The sequence below is a fragment of the Bactrocera tryoni genome, chromosome 4 (assembly GCF_016617805.1).
Source record: "Bactrocera tryoni isolate S06 chromosome 4, CSIRO_BtryS06_freeze2, whole genome shotgun sequence".
NCBI classification, from domain to species: domain Eukaryota; kingdom Metazoa; phylum Arthropoda; class Insecta; order Diptera; family Tephritidae; genus Bactrocera; species Bactrocera tryoni.
Genome location: NC_052502.1, coordinates 18,770,703 through 18,788,237, shown reverse-complemented (window position 1 = coordinate 18,788,237; position 17,535 = coordinate 18,770,703). Strand labels below are relative to the sequence as shown.

General features: G+C 34.2%; 1 protein-coding gene and 1 long non-coding RNA gene across 2 annotated transcripts in view; both read right to left on the bottom strand.

The window, feature by feature from the left end:
• LOC120775140 (sushi, von Willebrand factor type A, EGF and pentraxin domain-containing protein 1) overlaps positions 1-8,854 on the bottom strand; it is a 59,041-nt gene extending 50,187 nt beyond the window's left edge. Inside the window, exon 1 of the mRNA XM_040105170.1 lies at positions 8,353-8,854. Within this exon, the coding sequence (XP_039961104.1) occupies positions 8,353-8,524 (172 nt within the window). The 5' untranslated portion in view covers positions 8,525-8,854. The remainder of the gene's footprint in view (positions 1-8,352) is intronic.
• Positions 8,855-9,234: 380 nt separating this feature from the next.
• LOC120775142 lies at positions 9,235-17,210 on the bottom strand. Its single transcript, XR_005705295.1, has 2 exons — positions 17,149-17,210; positions 9,235-9,586 (listed from the first exon to the last, which is right to left on the bottom strand). It is a non-coding gene; the product is annotated as an uncharacterized LOC120775142 (long non-coding RNA).
• Between the last annotated feature and the right edge of the window lie 325 nt (positions 17,211-17,535).

The window sequence follows — 17,535 nt, the reverse complement described above, 5'->3', positions numbered from 1 at the left end:
TTTCTTGATTTTTTAACATGTACTTGTACTTAACAATACAAATTTTTTGATTGAAGAAAAAAAACGTTAAGGAAATTTGGGGAAATTTTCTACGCTACACAAATCGGCAATATAAGCAGAATGGTAAAAAAGTTATGGTATTTTTGTGTAAACAGGTTCTTAAAGTGTGATGTATATGGGAAGTTCTGATTTTTTGTTGAGCTATTCTTGAAAAACTATTTTTTCAAAAAAAGGCGTACAAGACAATAACCTTAAAGTTATTTTAGCTTAACGAAGCATTCCACTCAACCTCAGGGAAATGAAACCCCGTTATTGTCTAAAATTAATATTTTTAAGATTTATTTGAAACCGGCACGAAATTACAATATCTTTTTTTGGTATTAAGATCCGCAATGAAATAAATTAGTTTTTTCCCACCAGTTAAAAACGACAACTCAATCAGTTAATTATCAAATTAGTTTCAGCGCAATAAAGGCTTTTTAGTCAAAGTTGCACACCAATTATCGCGAGACGTTTGCCCTACTTCAGTGTTTATAGTATTTATATGTAACATTACACGCCATTTATACTAACAGTTGCTCATAATTAAACGCGCATTAGCCTCTCAACCGCCTTCGCCATGAAGTCCTCAACATATCATATTACTTGACGTGCAAGTACGTTCCGATTGCATAATAACAGAAGTTGTAAATAAGAAATTGCGCAAGCAACGCATCAACTGACATTTGAGTTGTCAAAAAATGTAAAGAATTCATTACCATTCATACCTTAGAGCTCTTTAGCTGAGTTATTGGAGCACATATAGTCACTCTCGGTTTCGGCGCCGACTAATTTAGTTAGCGAACCGCCTGCAACAACATGTGCGCACGCGAAGATCGCATTTGAGCGTAACAAAAACAGTACTGTGTGTGTTTGAAATCATTAAGAATGAAGCCAAAGAGCAGGCGCACTGAAATCACAAGTGCTGCAAAAAGTAAACGAAAAAGAAGAATTTGTAGCTCATATGGGCGGCTCGACAGAGCATGAAGGTCAGGGGCGCAGTGATTAGTTTATGAAAATAATATTTTGACATTTTAACACCTCTTTATATATGAAATTTGTGGTTTTGCGAATGTGATCCATTAAGATTCATATTACTTGACATGTGGCTGCTTATGTATATAGTTGTACATATTTAGAATCATAATTATGAAGTTAACTGCAATGAAACTGGTTAGATACGTAGTCTTTAGTGAGAAGTTTATAGAGTAGATTTACACATAGTGTTACAGCTCATTTTGTGACTCCGACTCCGACTGCGCGCGACTAATTCTCAAACTTTAAACTCGTTTTTCTCATAACTACTTTTCTAGAAACGGTGTGCATGATGTCTCAAGTTCTGCTCAACCGATTCACATGAAATTTTACACAGAGCTTTCTTATACATTATAGTATAACGTTTCGAAGAGTTTTCGAAAGATTTTTTTTTATTTTTAAAAAATTCCGAACCACAAAAAAACAGGAAAAATACGAAACTTTTTTTTCAAACCTCCACCATTTTGTAACCGCCATTAAATTTTTTTTTTTCACAAACGTTTCGTAATGCGATAACTACACTTTTACTCTTCACGGATTGCGCATAAATTTTCATTTTAGGTCACGGAAAGGATTTATATCATGCACACCAGGACAAGCCATTGTTTCATCAGTCTCTACTTTGCCGACCTGCAGTTTTTTTTAATTTAATTTTTTTTTCTTAGATTATTTGTGTTTTGTATTCTTAGAATATCAATAAAAAGCATGTAAAAAAATGGATGGTACAAATAATTTTTGATTTTTTTTTTTTATCGCGTAAAAAAAGTACCGAAAAATTGGGCTTTTAAACCAGAATACCCTCTTAAAAAATTTTTATTTTCCCTAAAATTTTGATCGTTTTTGGCCTCCCACATTGCGATTTTTGGCCTGATCAATGGAGGTTATATGAAGAATTATATATATACCTACATTGTGAAAAATAGCACCCGGAAATGGTAAATTAAAGTGACTACCCCTGATTGAACAAAGAATTGGTGCCACAATTTGTATTGTAACCAAATTTCAAATTTAAAGCCAAAAATGCAAGGATTTCTTGTTCCTCAAACTGAAATTGAACCCGTCCGTTTAGCTGTTATTTTTTCAATATATGAAATCTGCTACTCAGATTAAATTTCTTGTTAGTAATGAGATTTTTTATTAGTGAGTTATATATTTTCATAAAAGCGAGCTATTTATTGCAGAAAGTAACCAAGAAGCTATTATAACTATTACATAACCGCAATTTTGTAGTTATTCAATTGATTTTACTAAAACGTAAGTGTTATCGATTGCAGAATTGGCTAATATGCTCACTTATGTACACATAATATTTAAGTATTATAAAAATTATTAAATATTAATATATTATCTAACATATTGAGCACTTTATGTCCATATTAGTGCACATAAGCGATTACCAACACTAAATAGCAGTTAATAATGCAACATACTAGAGCAAATAGCGACTAAAGCCACTCCTCATGCGCACATATGTATATCATGTGACACTGCTGCCATCGCCTGCACACACACACACACATTTTCGCTTTCAATCGAACTTTTACTTTTAATTACACGCTCACGCGGCGACTAGTTTTGCAAGTTGGCGCAATTAAAAGTGCAATAAAATCAGCTGCAATAACAACACGTTGCGACATCGCTGCAATGAGATTTGAATATCCTTCGATCCGCACACTTCCTACTTCCAACAGCGAGCAACCAACAGCCGACGGCGCGACAAGTCAATTGCAACGCTGCAACTACGCAAGTAAAACTGCTAAACAACTCATAAAACAACAAAAAATATATGCAAAATTTCTCATCAACTCTTTGGAGTGTTTGTGTTTGGGTGTGTGTGTGTGGCTAGTTGCTGTTTCTGGTTTTGCGAGTTCTTTTCCGCTAAATTTGCGCTCACAACGCCTTATTCATTGCCCGGCAGGCGAACAATAATCGATACGAAACCCGTAAAGCAAAAACAAAAACAACTACAATAACAACAGCAAAAAAGTGGGCTCATAAACAAATTGAAAATAAAAGTAATGTGCTGTTTGGCACCGGTTTTCGAAAAACTGTAAATAATTGATGCATGCATACTCGTTTATGTATATGTGTGTGTGGGTGTGTGTGTTTTGCTTTCGGCAACTTGTTTTGTGAGCTTTTGTGTCTAGCGCGATTTTTTTTATTATTTTTATTAATTTTTTTTACTTTTTTAGACTTTTTTTTAATTTTTTAGATTTTTTTCTTTCTTTTTCGGCGTTTACTAGTTTTCTATTTTTATCCTGAGGGTGTTTTTTTATTAGCCTGATCTTTCGAACAATGGACGCCGTTAGTGAAAACAAAAGTGGCTGTATAGCATATGATTGATTTGAACTTTTGTGTCAAGTTGCATTTATTTGTTGTTGTATTTTTAATAAATTTTATTTAGAATCCTACAAAATTAGCCAGTGAAATGACAACTTAGTATAAGTCAGCCATAACCAAAATTACGTAATTCTTGACTCACCACTTTCAGTTCTTTTGCTAAAAAATTAAAAAAAAAAATGTGAAATTCAAATTTCTTTGATTTATTTTTATTTATTTATAAGTCCCTCTGCCTTCTGTGGGATACTTGTTACCATTTCTGTACAAATTATTCAACCGGCAACAGTTTTTAGCTGCTTTGGCTTTGTGCGCATGCGTGCGCGCGGCCGCCCACTCAACTCAAAAACTCACTCGAGCATGTCATGCTAAAAGAACAAATATGTATATTTATTAGTTCATTGCTACTACTCACTTTTATGGCTAGTTCTTTGTTTGTACATATGTACGTCAGCTCATTTGTTACAAAATTTATTTAATTTTCGTAGAAAAAAAAAGAGTTATGTTGTAATACACAGCGCATGCGCATAATTGTGCGAATTGTGGTGGAAAATGTTCGCGGGGAAAATTACACAACTCGCAGCTTAAACTTTGTAGCATTCTATGCTATTAGCAAGCTAATTTGCGCTTCCGTTTTCAAAACTCTTGCCAAACAGCGGGTGTTCTAAAGCATAGTTGTTGTTGCCGACTTTAGTCGCGTTTTTAAGCTTTTTTTCTCAGTTTAGAAGTTACGATTTGCTTAATTGCCGTTTTGATATAATTTTGACATGCGAACTTAGACGGATTGTTGGAAAGAACACTTGCTGAACTTTAATTAAATATTTTGCTGAAAGTGATACTTACTTAAATTTATCTTAGTCTATTAAAGATCTGTTGGAAGTATGGAATATGTAAGTGCATAAGTTCACTGCTTTTTGGGGGTTTGAAGGTATTAGACACAGAGAGAATGCTTTGCAGGCCTTAGAATTATTAATTTTAGTTTGCCTTTATCTTAAAACTAACTAAATGTTGAGAATTACTTATGAGTGATAAGCCAGATAATCCAATGAATATGATTTTTTTTACTTTCTTACTCAACTTAATATTAATAAAAACAAGTAAGGAAGGGCTAAGTTCGGGTGTCACCGAACATTTTATACTCTCGCATGATAAAGTGATAATCGAGATTTCATTATACGTCATTTACATATTTTTTAAATACCGTATTTTTGTAAAGTTTTATTCCGCTATCTTCATTGGTTCCTAATGTATATACTCGTATTATACAGAAAAGGCATCAGATGGAATTCAAAATAGCGTTATATTGGAAGAAGGCGTGGTTGTGAACCGATTTCACCCATATTTCGTATATGCATCAGGGTGTAAAGAAAATATATATACCAAATTTCATTGAAATCGGTTTAGTAGTTCCTGAGATATGGTTTTTGGTCCATAAGTGGGCGAGGCCACGCCCATTTTCAATTTAAAAAAAAAAAAGCCTGGGTGCAGCTTCCTTCTGCAATTTCTTTCGTAAAATTTAATGTTTCTGACGTTTTTTGTTAGTCCGTTAACGCACTTTTAGTGATTTTCAACATAACCTTTGTATGGGAGGTGGGCGTGGTTATTATCCGATTTCTTCCATTTTTGAACTGTATATGGAAATGCCTGAAGAAAACGACTCTGTTGAGTTTGGTTGACATAGCTATAGTAGTTTCCGAGATACGTACAAAAAACTTAGTAGGGGGCGGGGCCACGCCCACTTTTCCAAAAAAATTACGTCCAAATATGCCCCTCCCAAATGCGATCCCTTGTGCCAAATTTCACTTTAATATCTTTATTCATGGCTTAGTTATGACACTTTATAGGTTTTCGGTTTCCGCCATTTTGTGGGTGTGGTAGTAGGCCGATTTTGTCCATCTTCGAACTTAACCTTCTTATGGAAACAAGGAATACGTGTACCAAGTTTCATCATGATATCTCAATTTTTACTCAAGTTACAGCTTGCACGGACGGACGGACAGACGGACGGACGGACAGACAGACATCCGGATTTCGACTCTACTCGTCACCCTGATTACTTTGGTATATATAACCCTATATCTGACTCTTTTAGTTTTAGGACTTACAAACAACCGTTATGTGAACAAAACTATAATACTCTCCTTAGCAACATTGTTGCGAGAGTATAAAAATAAGGATTCAGTAATATAACATAGAAAATTATATTAAAATTAAATATTATGGACTATAGATCGATTCACACGACCTTCTGTAAGTAGTCGCAGTGAAAATACGGCGGAAAACCTCATTCGAATTTGGTGAAGTTTCACAAAAATTGTATCTATCGTAAAGATAGACTTCATACTCAAAATTTTCAATATAAATTAATACCCATTATGATTTGTCTATATACATATTTCTCTACATATTTATCTCACGAAAATTTTTTCTTATCGGCTCTAACATCTCAATTCACAATAAAACTGCCATGGGTTCCTGAACACAGCGATATTCCTGGTAACTGTGAAGCGATGAACTAGCACTCCACAAAAGAATACTTAGATTAAAAGGAATATAGAAACCACACATACTGAAACAAAAATAGAATTTTGGTTATAAAATGATTCCAGCTCACTGGGGATATCATACAAAGCCCATTGTAGAAGCTGGCAACAGTTAGAGACAAAAGTTACCGAAAATCTGGTATGCGTATGCAAAGCTTTTTAAAGACAAGTAAACGCAACTATCGGTCTAGAGCTCCGAAGTGGCACATATAAAACTTTAAATATTGAGGAACTTCATCAGAAGATAAAGCCGAGGCGTGTTCCACCCTACCTACCTATCTACAGATGTGGGGGAAGTTAAATTTATAATAAAAACCGTATTTACCACGATTTCACGATAATACTTTATATTTATTACATGGGTTTAGTAGACTTACAAGCCAATAATACATAGACTAACGCATTTACTGCACTAAAAGGTAGACATATTTAGTGATAATTGGTACTTAAGTTGTTCAGTAAAATCGCCGCTGCCGAGCCTCTTTTCAATTAAGAGAAGGGCGGCTATGAGAAACCATGGATTACATCAGTTAACTAGTCTTTCCACAGATGGTCTGACGGTTGTGGCAGCCTCTACTCCTTGAACTCTTCTACATACTACATGATTGCGAGGCGCCAACGGCAGAGCTCCAAAGGCTAGCGGTTACATCCAGCAGAAGGAAGCTGGCATTGTTAGTGAACGTCGATGCTAACGTCCATTATACAATTTGGGGCAGCCCTGACAACGATCATCGAGGTAAGTCCTTACTCAATTATATTTTAAAAAGTAGTCTAGTGGCAGCTAATTGAGAAGAGGGGCCTACCCAAATAGGACCCAATTCCGCGTAGTATGGTGGACAGGCGTACGAAAGAAAATTCACATATCGGAAGCCAATGGAAAGGGTCAGAGGCTCGCTGTGCTGTGCATAACGGAAGCTTTAAGAACAAGTCCAATGGCGGCTCTTAAACTGGTACTAAGCCTCTATAGACCTCTTCGCTAAAAATAGCGCAGCAAAATCGGTGGAACGAATATTGGCTGCAAGAGAATTTACATATAGCTTGGTGGGTAACGGCGGTTGGGCAAACACCGTCAACATGATCTCAATAAAAACATGTTAGCTACGCTCTAAACATCTATACCGAAGACTCGAAAATGGAGGATGGAGTTGCTGTGGGAATATACTGTTTGAGTTAGGTATAAAGCAACCTTTTAAGTTGTAGGACTACTGCAGTATATTTCAAGCTGATATCTTTACTATTGACAAAACCGCGGAGCTGACCTCTAATGCAACTGCAGGCAATTTCAGTGTCAACATCTACGTAGACAGCAGAGAAAAGTCTTGACAAAAGTAAGCAACTTCACTTCTACTGGGTGTCAGGTCAAAAAGGAATCGATGATAATGAAATAGGGGACGAGATTGCCAAGAATGGTACACGGCTATCATCCGAAAACGTGATCAACATTGAACCAGGGATTGTCAATAAAACGATCTCGACAGAAGCTTGGTAAAGAAAATTAAAACTCGATGGAACGAGCTACCTGGGTACAAAACTGCAAAACGGTACATCGGAAGTACACAAAATTCCTATTGGCACTCGATTGAGCAACTGTAGGAACATGATGGGATTACTAAGTGGTCACTGTCTGGTGGGCAAACCAGCCAGCAGGATGGGGTTGGCAGATCGAGAAGACTGCAGGAAATGCCTAGAGCAGGGAAACAATGGAGTATCTCTTCATCCTTAATAATCGTCCAGCAAATGTATCTTTAATGTTATAATCTCAAATTATACATTATATTCTATTATTATACCTAAAATCGTCGGAGGTTTGCATTTGCCAGCCGTCATAGTCGCTCGTCTTGACTACTTGACTATAATCAGATAAGTATTTTTTCTAAAGTAGTTTAGGAATTGGTAGTCAATTCAAATTTACGAAGTTTTTTCTGATAGGAAACTTCTCCCAAGATATTATATTTACAAATTATGTAGTTGAAGTAAAACCAAAAAGTTCTTCTACTTATAAGCAAAGATGAACACACTAATTACAAGAATGAAGTGATGATAAAGTATACGAACGGTGGTAAGAGCCATATGTATTCTGAAAAAAGATCCATGAAGGCATCGTTTATAGTAGGTTAGGTAAGATTTCATTTATGCTCCATATTATGGGGGTTCCATAACAATTCCTCTTGAAGTCAAAAAATTCCAAAATATGAATCAGAAGGCCCTCATGTATCGATTTAAGCCTATCTTCTATCTCATATACCATAACATAGCAATACAGTGCATATTCGATGCCATATCAGTCGATGAAGAGATTTTACTTCACACATATACATACATATGTATATATTTAAGTACTTAGCTATAATTGTATTTACTTTCCTTTTCCACAACAACAAATATGCGTCTGACTTACCTTGACAGTTGGCAACGGCCAATGAAGAAATCAACAGCAATGCAACTGACAGCTTGGCCAGCGTACGCGACAACGCCGCACGTTGCGTGGACATATGACATTTGCGCTGACTAACTGCAGCCGCAGTGTGCATATGTTGCTGGTATCGTTGTTGTTGTTGCTGGCGCTTCATTGTAGTTACTTCAATGCGCCTGCTGTCGGGAGTTGTGAAAATTTCACCAAAATTTGTTTCGAAATTATACAAGTTGCTTTTGTTTTTGTGGAAAATTGGTGGCACTGCTAGGCTATAGTTGTTGATGAGCTTGCCACAGCTTGTCGCAGGCAATCGATTGTTTTTGCGCTGGCCGCAAGTGGTGCAGCTGTCGTGTCTTGACGGCGCACGGACCACTTGCGCGATGTTGTTGAACTGTTTGCTGAATGGAAATGATGTAGGCGAGCTGCGACACGCAACAACAGCAAATATTTGTTGGTTTAGTTTATTTGTTTTAATTTTATTGTTGTTGTATTTATTTTTTTAATTTTTTGACCTTTTTAATTAATTTTTTTTTTTTTAATTTTTAGACTTTTTATATAAAATTTTTTTCTTAGTTTTTTGTGGTGGCGCCACTACATTTAAAGTCACCCGCCAACACATACATATGCACATGCAGCTGGTTTTGTTTGTCGGCGATTTTCGTTATTCGTCTGCGTTGCACGTTTTGTTGGCAAATCGCTGGCCGCTATTAAATGCTATTACACTCGTTATTTTCGTTAATGCGTTTTGTTGTTGTTTTCAATTTTAATTTTTTTATATGTTGCTGTTTTTTGTTTTTTTTTTATTTTTTATTTTTTATTTTAATGTTTGAAAACTTTTTTGGTTGTTTTTGTTATTTTCGCACTTGCATGTGTCTCCTGTTTCTGGCTGCTTGACCAACTAAAACTTTAGTCGCTGTCGGCGATTATGTGAGCAATAATCGCTGTTGTTGTTGTTGGTGCAGTTTGACTTTTGGCGCTCGGCTTCACATTTTCAGCCATTCACCAGCTCACTTTAAACGATCGTGTGTGATCGCGCGCGTAATTAATTTATTCGCTGCTATTTGATAATCCACACTTGTTGTTGCTGTTGTTATTGTTGTCTGCCGTTTTTTCGATTATTTAAACACAAGTGCCTGTATTTTTCACAACAATTATTTACTCGTACATTTATTTGATTTTATTGTTGGTAAATTTTTTCACTTCACTTGCCGTTGTGTCTCTATAATACACACACATAAACACATAAACACCTAGTATACATTCAAGGCTGCGTTTTGCTCAAACATCCACACATATTTAAAATGGGCGTTTTCGCTTGAATTTTCGCATGCACAAAATGCATGCAAAAAAAAAAAATCTTCATGAATTCGCTAAATGCAAGGGAATCGAATGGATATTAATTTGAATTGTTGAATTGTATTTGTTTGCACTTTGCAATGTGAAATTTTCACAGCCTTTGCATTTTGATAACATTTTGCTACACAATGAAGTTCGTGCCTTAAGTCTTTTGAGTTATTGTCTTCGCTGATGTGATCTGTCGGCGTCAGAGTTTAATGAATTTACTGCAGTCGGCAAAAATGTTTGTATTTCCCCACGCTTTCTATACTCAGATACTCAACTAGCTAGCTGGCTGGCTGGCTGGCTGGCTGGCAGCTGCAGCTGGAGTTGAGTGACGGCTTTTATGTACTTCAGGCGAATTAAGTTTGCAATTTGTTGGCTTAATGCTAGAAGGCTTATAAATCTCACTAAAATATTGCTAATGTCGTAAATTGTTCTTGGCGAAAATTGTATGCATTTTGCATTGATGTGAATTTGATTCAAGTTTTTAAAATACTTCTGCAAGGTCAGCTTTCATAAATGTGGACATTTGAAAGGTTTCACTAAGCGTTGTTTAACTTATCAGCGCTCTTAAAAAAAATTAATTACTAACTTCTCAGCGCGCATTATAAAAAATTATTCATTTTATTAAGAATTTTATAGAAATAAGAGGCATGCGAATTTGTATAAATCTTACTGAATTTATTTCAAATTTGAAGAGATTATTTATGCTCATACCTAAATTCTAAAGTAAGAGACAATGAGGCTTTAGTGAGAATTCTTTATACACAAAATTAAGAAAAAAACAATTACTTTTATAAATTGTTATATAGGAAGTCTTAACGATAGTTAATAATGAAAAAAAAAATCTGATGATATCAAAACCCTGCTTGGTAAGTGTTATTTTGGTTTTGTGTTAGACGAGGCCATCATTTGTAAGGACTTTGCTAAATTCGGTAGAGGTCATAAATGTCCCAAAGACTATCAAAAAGGTGGAAGTCCAAAAGTCACCAAGTACTTTTATTAAATCCTTATTGTTGAGGTATTAAGAACAGTTAAAAACAAAAAAATAATAATTAAAAATTTTTAAAATTTATTTTGTTACTTCAAAGTTTTTAAGAATAGTTAAGAATTACCAAAACAAGTTCATACTGACACAAAAGCTATGCTGAGCATATGACAAGATGAGCTAATAAATATTTTTCGATCGACGGATCTCACGGAAAACTTATCTCAATGCTTCTAATATTATTTTATTATAGAAAAAAATGCTTCTTCCTAACTACAGAGCAGGAACAGAAACTATACTTAAATCATACTGACTTGCAGGTCGCAAAGAAATCTCGTGAAATGAAATAGCATAATAATATTACGAAAAGTACCAAGCAAAACAGAACAGAACAAATACAAATAAATTACCAAAACAACTGAGAAATGGATCAAGGCGAAATGGAATAGCCTAAGGGCATGCAGAATCGCCAAGCTTAGATTTTTTCACACACGGTCTCGAAAGAAATATACTATGGTTCTTTGTCTAAAGACAGGTCACAACCTATTGGTAACACATGCGAGTCGGATAGGCATAAGTAACTACGATTCTAGCAAATGCAAGGAAGTAGATATGAGAGAGACGCTGGAACACCTCCTATGCTTCTGTCTAGCTTTAACTAGAGTTCGGCTTAAATATCAAGGAGCTAGACAGTTTAAAGAACTAGATAAAGTATCAAAATTAAATATCAATTTGCTCTAAGAGTTCGAAAAAAGCGTTAACGTCCTATAAAATTGATATTTAAGCTCAAATTCAACTGAGCTTTCATCCGGCATTACTAAGCTATATTGTAACAGCCGGTCAGTATAACCCAAATTAAACTACATAGCTGGACTATTATTCAAAGTAAGTATTATAGAGACATTCGGGTACAAAATTGGCAACTTGTACTCATTGTGGACGACCTTCGCCTATTCAACTGATGAAAAATATAAAAAACGTGAACAATATGGTACTTGATAATCGTCAGGCAAGTGTTAGTGAAATGGCAAGAAAGCTCGACATGTAGTTGCCACATTCATGTATAGCATTATAACTGCAGATGAGACATGGGTTTACGAGTTTGACATGTTAGATAGTTGTAACATCAGAACCGGCACCCGTTTTCAGTCGATCGAAAAGATAAAACAAAATTTGCTGAAGGAACTAAAGGTCATCCCAAAAAGTGCTTATAAAAAATGGTTCGGGGAATGGAAAAATTGTTGAGTGGGGGAATACTTTGAAGCCAACAAAACAAATATTGATGAATAATTGGGTATTTTGCGTTTTATTTACAATTTTTGGTTACTTTTTGTCACAATACATATAAATGCCAATATAAAATTATGTTGGATATTTTCTACCTCAAACTTTGGGTAATCGCTTCATGATCAAACCGTCAAATCATTTATACCTAATATTCTTTTTATTGGTAGTTTGCAACAAGGAATATATTGGAAAGAACACCTTTTAAGCTTAGCCACATAAAACAAAAGAGCAACTTTGTGCTAAAGTATATGTAGAAATGCATTTTAATTTATTGAAAGCTCATTTAAAAAAAGTAAAAATATGTCGAAAAGTATTTTGGAGCCTAAAATGCGGTTTTGGACCTCTGAGAGCTGCATAAATTGGAAGCAGGTATGGTAGAAGATAGAAGAAAAAAGGTATTATATGTGTATTTTTTAGCTTAAGGCTACATTCATCTACTTTTTATTATTATCTGACTATATGTCCGTATTAATCAATTTAAAAGTTCCTTTGTTTTTACTTTCAACTCTCCAAGATTTGCTAGAGAAAACATTTTCATGGTTAAGCAAGTACCTTCCTATCAAAAAGCTATGCCAAAAGGGGTTGAGTTATATTTTAATTATACAATATAATTAAATAAATATATTAATATAAATGTTCTAGTGAAAAATATTGCCTCGAAAAGCATATTCAAGTTTTAACTTTCGGTAATGGAAGCCAAAATATAAAGTTCCTACATGTTCCAGCACTTAAGCGAGCCTTACCTCCAATCCACGCATGTGATACAAACAATAAAAATTCGAATGCATTATTATTTTTTTTTTGGCTTAAAATATTTCATGTTATTAATAAGAAAGCAAGTTATTGATGCTATACAAAATATCCTCTGATGCTGTGATTTGCTACAAGAACATATATTTTCATATATATATTTGTTCATAAAAATATGAACTTGAAAATTTCTTTTTCATAGAATCAAAAGTGAACTCTCACAGAGCAGAAATTGATAGTTTCTGTTTATTTTGGTCTTTCGAGCCGGATATGAAACAGCAACCATATATTTTCATACATATGTATACAAGTCAACAAATGCTTATTAAAATTGCAGTTAAAATTGATTAATTAACTATTTTTTTATAAAAAATTAATTTTAAATTCTCTATAGAAAAAAATCAATATGATAATTGCGTACATAAAAAACTTTTCAATACTAAAAAATTCACCAAAATTCTGGAGTACCGTAGCGTTGTATAAATCAAGCAGAATATATTTTAAATTAGATCATTAAGGTCGATTTAAACACAGCCAGCCGGTCAATTTATTATCGAAGACAAACAATAACGTCGAATTACTCAAGTTTAGTGATATTCAAAATATTCCTCAAATACTAGAAAATCATTTGCCTGGCAGTGAAGTATGCAAAAATATAGTTGCTGAATTTTTAGTTAGATGAATATCCATTTGCACTAAGCTTGAAAACAGGCACTATACCAGATATACATATATATTTATTTGAAATTTAATTTTAAATCCAGCCATTAATCAGTCAGTTCTTATTTGCACTGTCACTAATTTTATATGACACTGATATGTGTATGTAAATGTTAATTGCTATAGAGACATATTGCAATAATGTTGCTTGATATTTCTATTGGTTTTTTTTTGTTGTACTTTGCTTTTCAAACCTGTTGAATTGAGTTATTTTATGCAATGTGTAAAAGGTATTTATTCTCTCAAAAAATGTGGGAGAATAATCGAAGTTTATGGCACCCTTAAGGAGGGGTTTTATATCCTATAAAGTACCTATATGCTATTTGTATCATTTACATATAATCACCACCACAAGCCAAGTGATTTAACAAATTCAGTTCGTCTCTCTGCATAAACTCGAACTTGTCCGCGACTACAAAATTATTTAACTTCCATACAAACAGACCAAATAATCAAGTTTTTGTATGAAGACCTTTATTATTTAACAAGCTATCTTCTCAAAATTTGTGATAGATTATTGTCCTTTACTGAGCTACATACTTTAATAAAATTTGTAGATCGGACTACTATAACATATAGCTGCCATACAAACTGAGCCTTTTTAATGCAGTTCTTGTAGGAAAAACTTTTTTATTTGACGAGATATTTTCATAAAATTTGTAAAAGAATATTTTATAAAGCAACGCTGCAATATCCAGATAAATTGTTCGGATCGTTGCATTATAGCTTTTAGCTGTCATACTGTCATACAAACTGTTCAATCAAAATAAAAGTCTTCCGTCTTTTTGTGCCCTTTTTTGCTAATGAAAAATGCAAATGTGTTGGGTATTTTTGTCGGAGTAATTGTTCTTTCTTGTTTTTTAGTCTAGAAATAATGTATTTGAAGTTTCCAAAAATTGGACTGAAGTTCGCTGCTTAAGTCTTTTGTACCTGATGGAATAATAGCTAAAAGGTACCAGGGGCAATGAAGTTACTTAGCGTTGGGTTTTTATATATATAAAGGAATGCATTTTCTTGGCTTTGTGAAATTTTGAATTTAGAAGGTATAATTTTTTTATTTTTAAATTATTTATTTTTTATTTAAAAGCTGTTTCAAAAGTTTTGCGGAAAAATATATCCTAATTTTTTTTTGTATTTGCAAAAGTCATGTGGAAAAATGGATTAAATCTTTGTTTTCAATGTTTGCAGGCTTTCGAAATCTCAAACTCTTATACTTAATCTGCTCCAACTTAATCACAGTTATAAGATAATTTTCAAGTTTGTTTCTTAAGTCTTCTGTCTGAATATATTTCTTGTATAGAAGTGACAAATAATGGAAGTTTGCTGCTCAAGTCTTCTATTGGTATATTTTTATAATATGTGACCTGGTCTACGGAAAGGGGGCTTAGGTGTCAAAAAAAAGGAGAACAACTAATGAGATAACGAGAAACTGACGATTATTTTTAACAGCTTTTCCCAGAAAACTAGTTTTCGTTAGCTCCCTTTTCGTAGACCAGGTCACATATAGAGAGGTCATAAATAGTATGAAGGCTCTTGGATCCATCTACGTGGACAAGGATGACATCACCTCCATCGCTCGCAGCAAGCTTCTGGAGTTGTTCAGAGTGCTGGATCTCTGTGACCATGTGTTATATATATCTCCTACTGGATATAGGAGAGGACACAATAGACCATAGATCGCAGCGCAAAACTCAATTAATTTCTATCCATCTCATATGAAGTATGCCGCTTAAGTCTTTTGTTCCAACTACTTTTAAAAGAAGTTCCTAAAATAATTGCAGTGTGTTGCTTAACTTGTTTGTAATGAAGGCAATAAATGCATATATTATTGATGAAAAAAACAATAAGAAAGCATTAATAATTAATGGTACCTAAGGAGCTTAAAATAATAAAGCAATGAGCATAATTCTAAAATTGTTAAGACTTTAGTCGGATATATAGACTTGAGAACTTGTGCGCTCGAGAACTACTCAGCCGATCTTCATGAAATTTTACACAGCTTTTTGAGATACAATTTCTAAAGACTTAAGCGAATACTTTTTTCGATTACAACTATTTGAAAAAAAAAATGTTTGCAAAATTTAAATTTTTTGTAAAAATTCAATTTTCAGTTGTTTTTTACCTTCGTCCAAGTTCTAAGTTAAGGTTTTAACTAAAACACGTATTTTTTCACTTTAGATGATTCTTTAAGAAGTTATCCTGCCAACGCGGGCGCATCTTTTTCCTGAAGGGTCATAGAAAATTGTATTACAACGCCATTTTTTTAAATATTTTTTTTCCAAAAATTTCAGGATTTGTTTGTTAATAGTGTATGTTTGTAACAATCAAAAAATTCGAATAAAATATTTATTTTTTTTATGAGAAAAAAATTGATGAAAAAAGACTATTTTTTACTCGAGAAAACCCATGTAACCCCTTAAACGAAATTCTTAAATGTTTAAAGTTTTTTGCTTAAAGAAAAAACAACAATAAAGTATATACTAGAATTATTTGGACTTAAGGAAATTAATAAAATAGATAATTAAGAGCATGTTTGGAGGTTACTCGATTACTTTTTGTTACTAAAAATTTTTTTTTGTTAAAATATGTTGTATGTATTTATATACATTTATATGTATATATATTTAAAAAAATAACTGTCCATAGTGTAAAACTGTCCATAATTCAAGCCGTAGCAGCTGTGGAAATCTGCCTCAGGTACAAGTACAAGTACAAAGTTAATACAACGATTTTGAAATAAATTAAATTTTCGCTGCAAACTAATTTCATTTCAGCATTTTTGTAATATTTTTTTTCCATAGCCGTTTGCGACTTTGTTTCCTTTCACTTTAAAGTAGCTTTTAAATACAGCGCCATGCCGCTTTAACAGCGAGCCACAACTAGCTGGCCAGACTGGCTTCCACAAATTGACCTCGTGTTACTATTTCATGAAAAAATGAGGGAAAAACACGAACAACAAATAAACGCATATGTTTTGCTAGCTGTTCCTGCATATATATTAATATATATGTTTATATAAATCTATATATAGAGATGGTATGTAATGAGCGCGCGGGCATACTTTTTGCGCATTCAATGAATATTTCATACATTAAACTATTTTCGATTTCGTTTTCATTTCATTTGCTGCTTTTTGTTTGTTTGTTGTTGTTTTTTTTGCTTTTTTTTGCTACTGTTTTTAATAACTTTTTTTTTTTGTTTTTGCACTTATGATTTTTCATATTTTTCTAACCACACTAATTTGCTCGCATTCTTCTGTGTGTCTTTCATTAACACTTCGAGTGCGAAGCCATTGCATTTTGGCGAAACCAAACACCCACAAGCGAGTAGAATGCTCTAAAAACACACGCCACAACAACAATGCGTATAAAGCGAAGGTGGTTTGGTTATTAATTTGTTATTTTTGTACACTCATATTGTTGGCTTTTGTACTTATTTGGGTGCACAGATACATTTTCGAGCAGAAACCTTTCGCACAAACCAACTTTTCGGCAGTGAAATATACATGATCTCCTATATGTATGTGTCTGTGTATTAGTTCACTTCTGCAACGTTATGCCGTTATATAGTTACAGGCCGCATTTCCAATCACTTGGACGGTACAAAAACGCCGTTCACAAAGTACCCACAAAGGTCTCTGATTTTCTTATTATTTTCGTGCCTTTTTGCTTGCAGAATCTTTTGCGAACGTCGCTTACCATACAAAAAGCGCTCGCTGCGCACACTCAACACGCCCGGATACGTCAGCACGGAATGAAAGTTGAATCGTAACTGGTTGGGCTTGCGAGCGTTCAAGTCATAACAGCGCTAGCCGCCAGTCGCTGCGTGCCACTCTACCACCAGCAGCAACTCTACCACCACAAACAACCGCCAGCGAATTGGCTGCGGTGACGGTGACGTCGACCGCAGCTGCCGTCGCTTATAACTCCAACTTGCTACTGTTGCTAATTCCATGACCATTGCTTACGCTACCTGTGTTTGTTGTTGCTGCTTGTTAGCTTGAAAAGCTGCTGCCGTTTGTTGCGACTGCGCTGTTGGTCGCTCGCATTGCTTATTATTTCTTGTTGTTATTGTTATTATTGTTG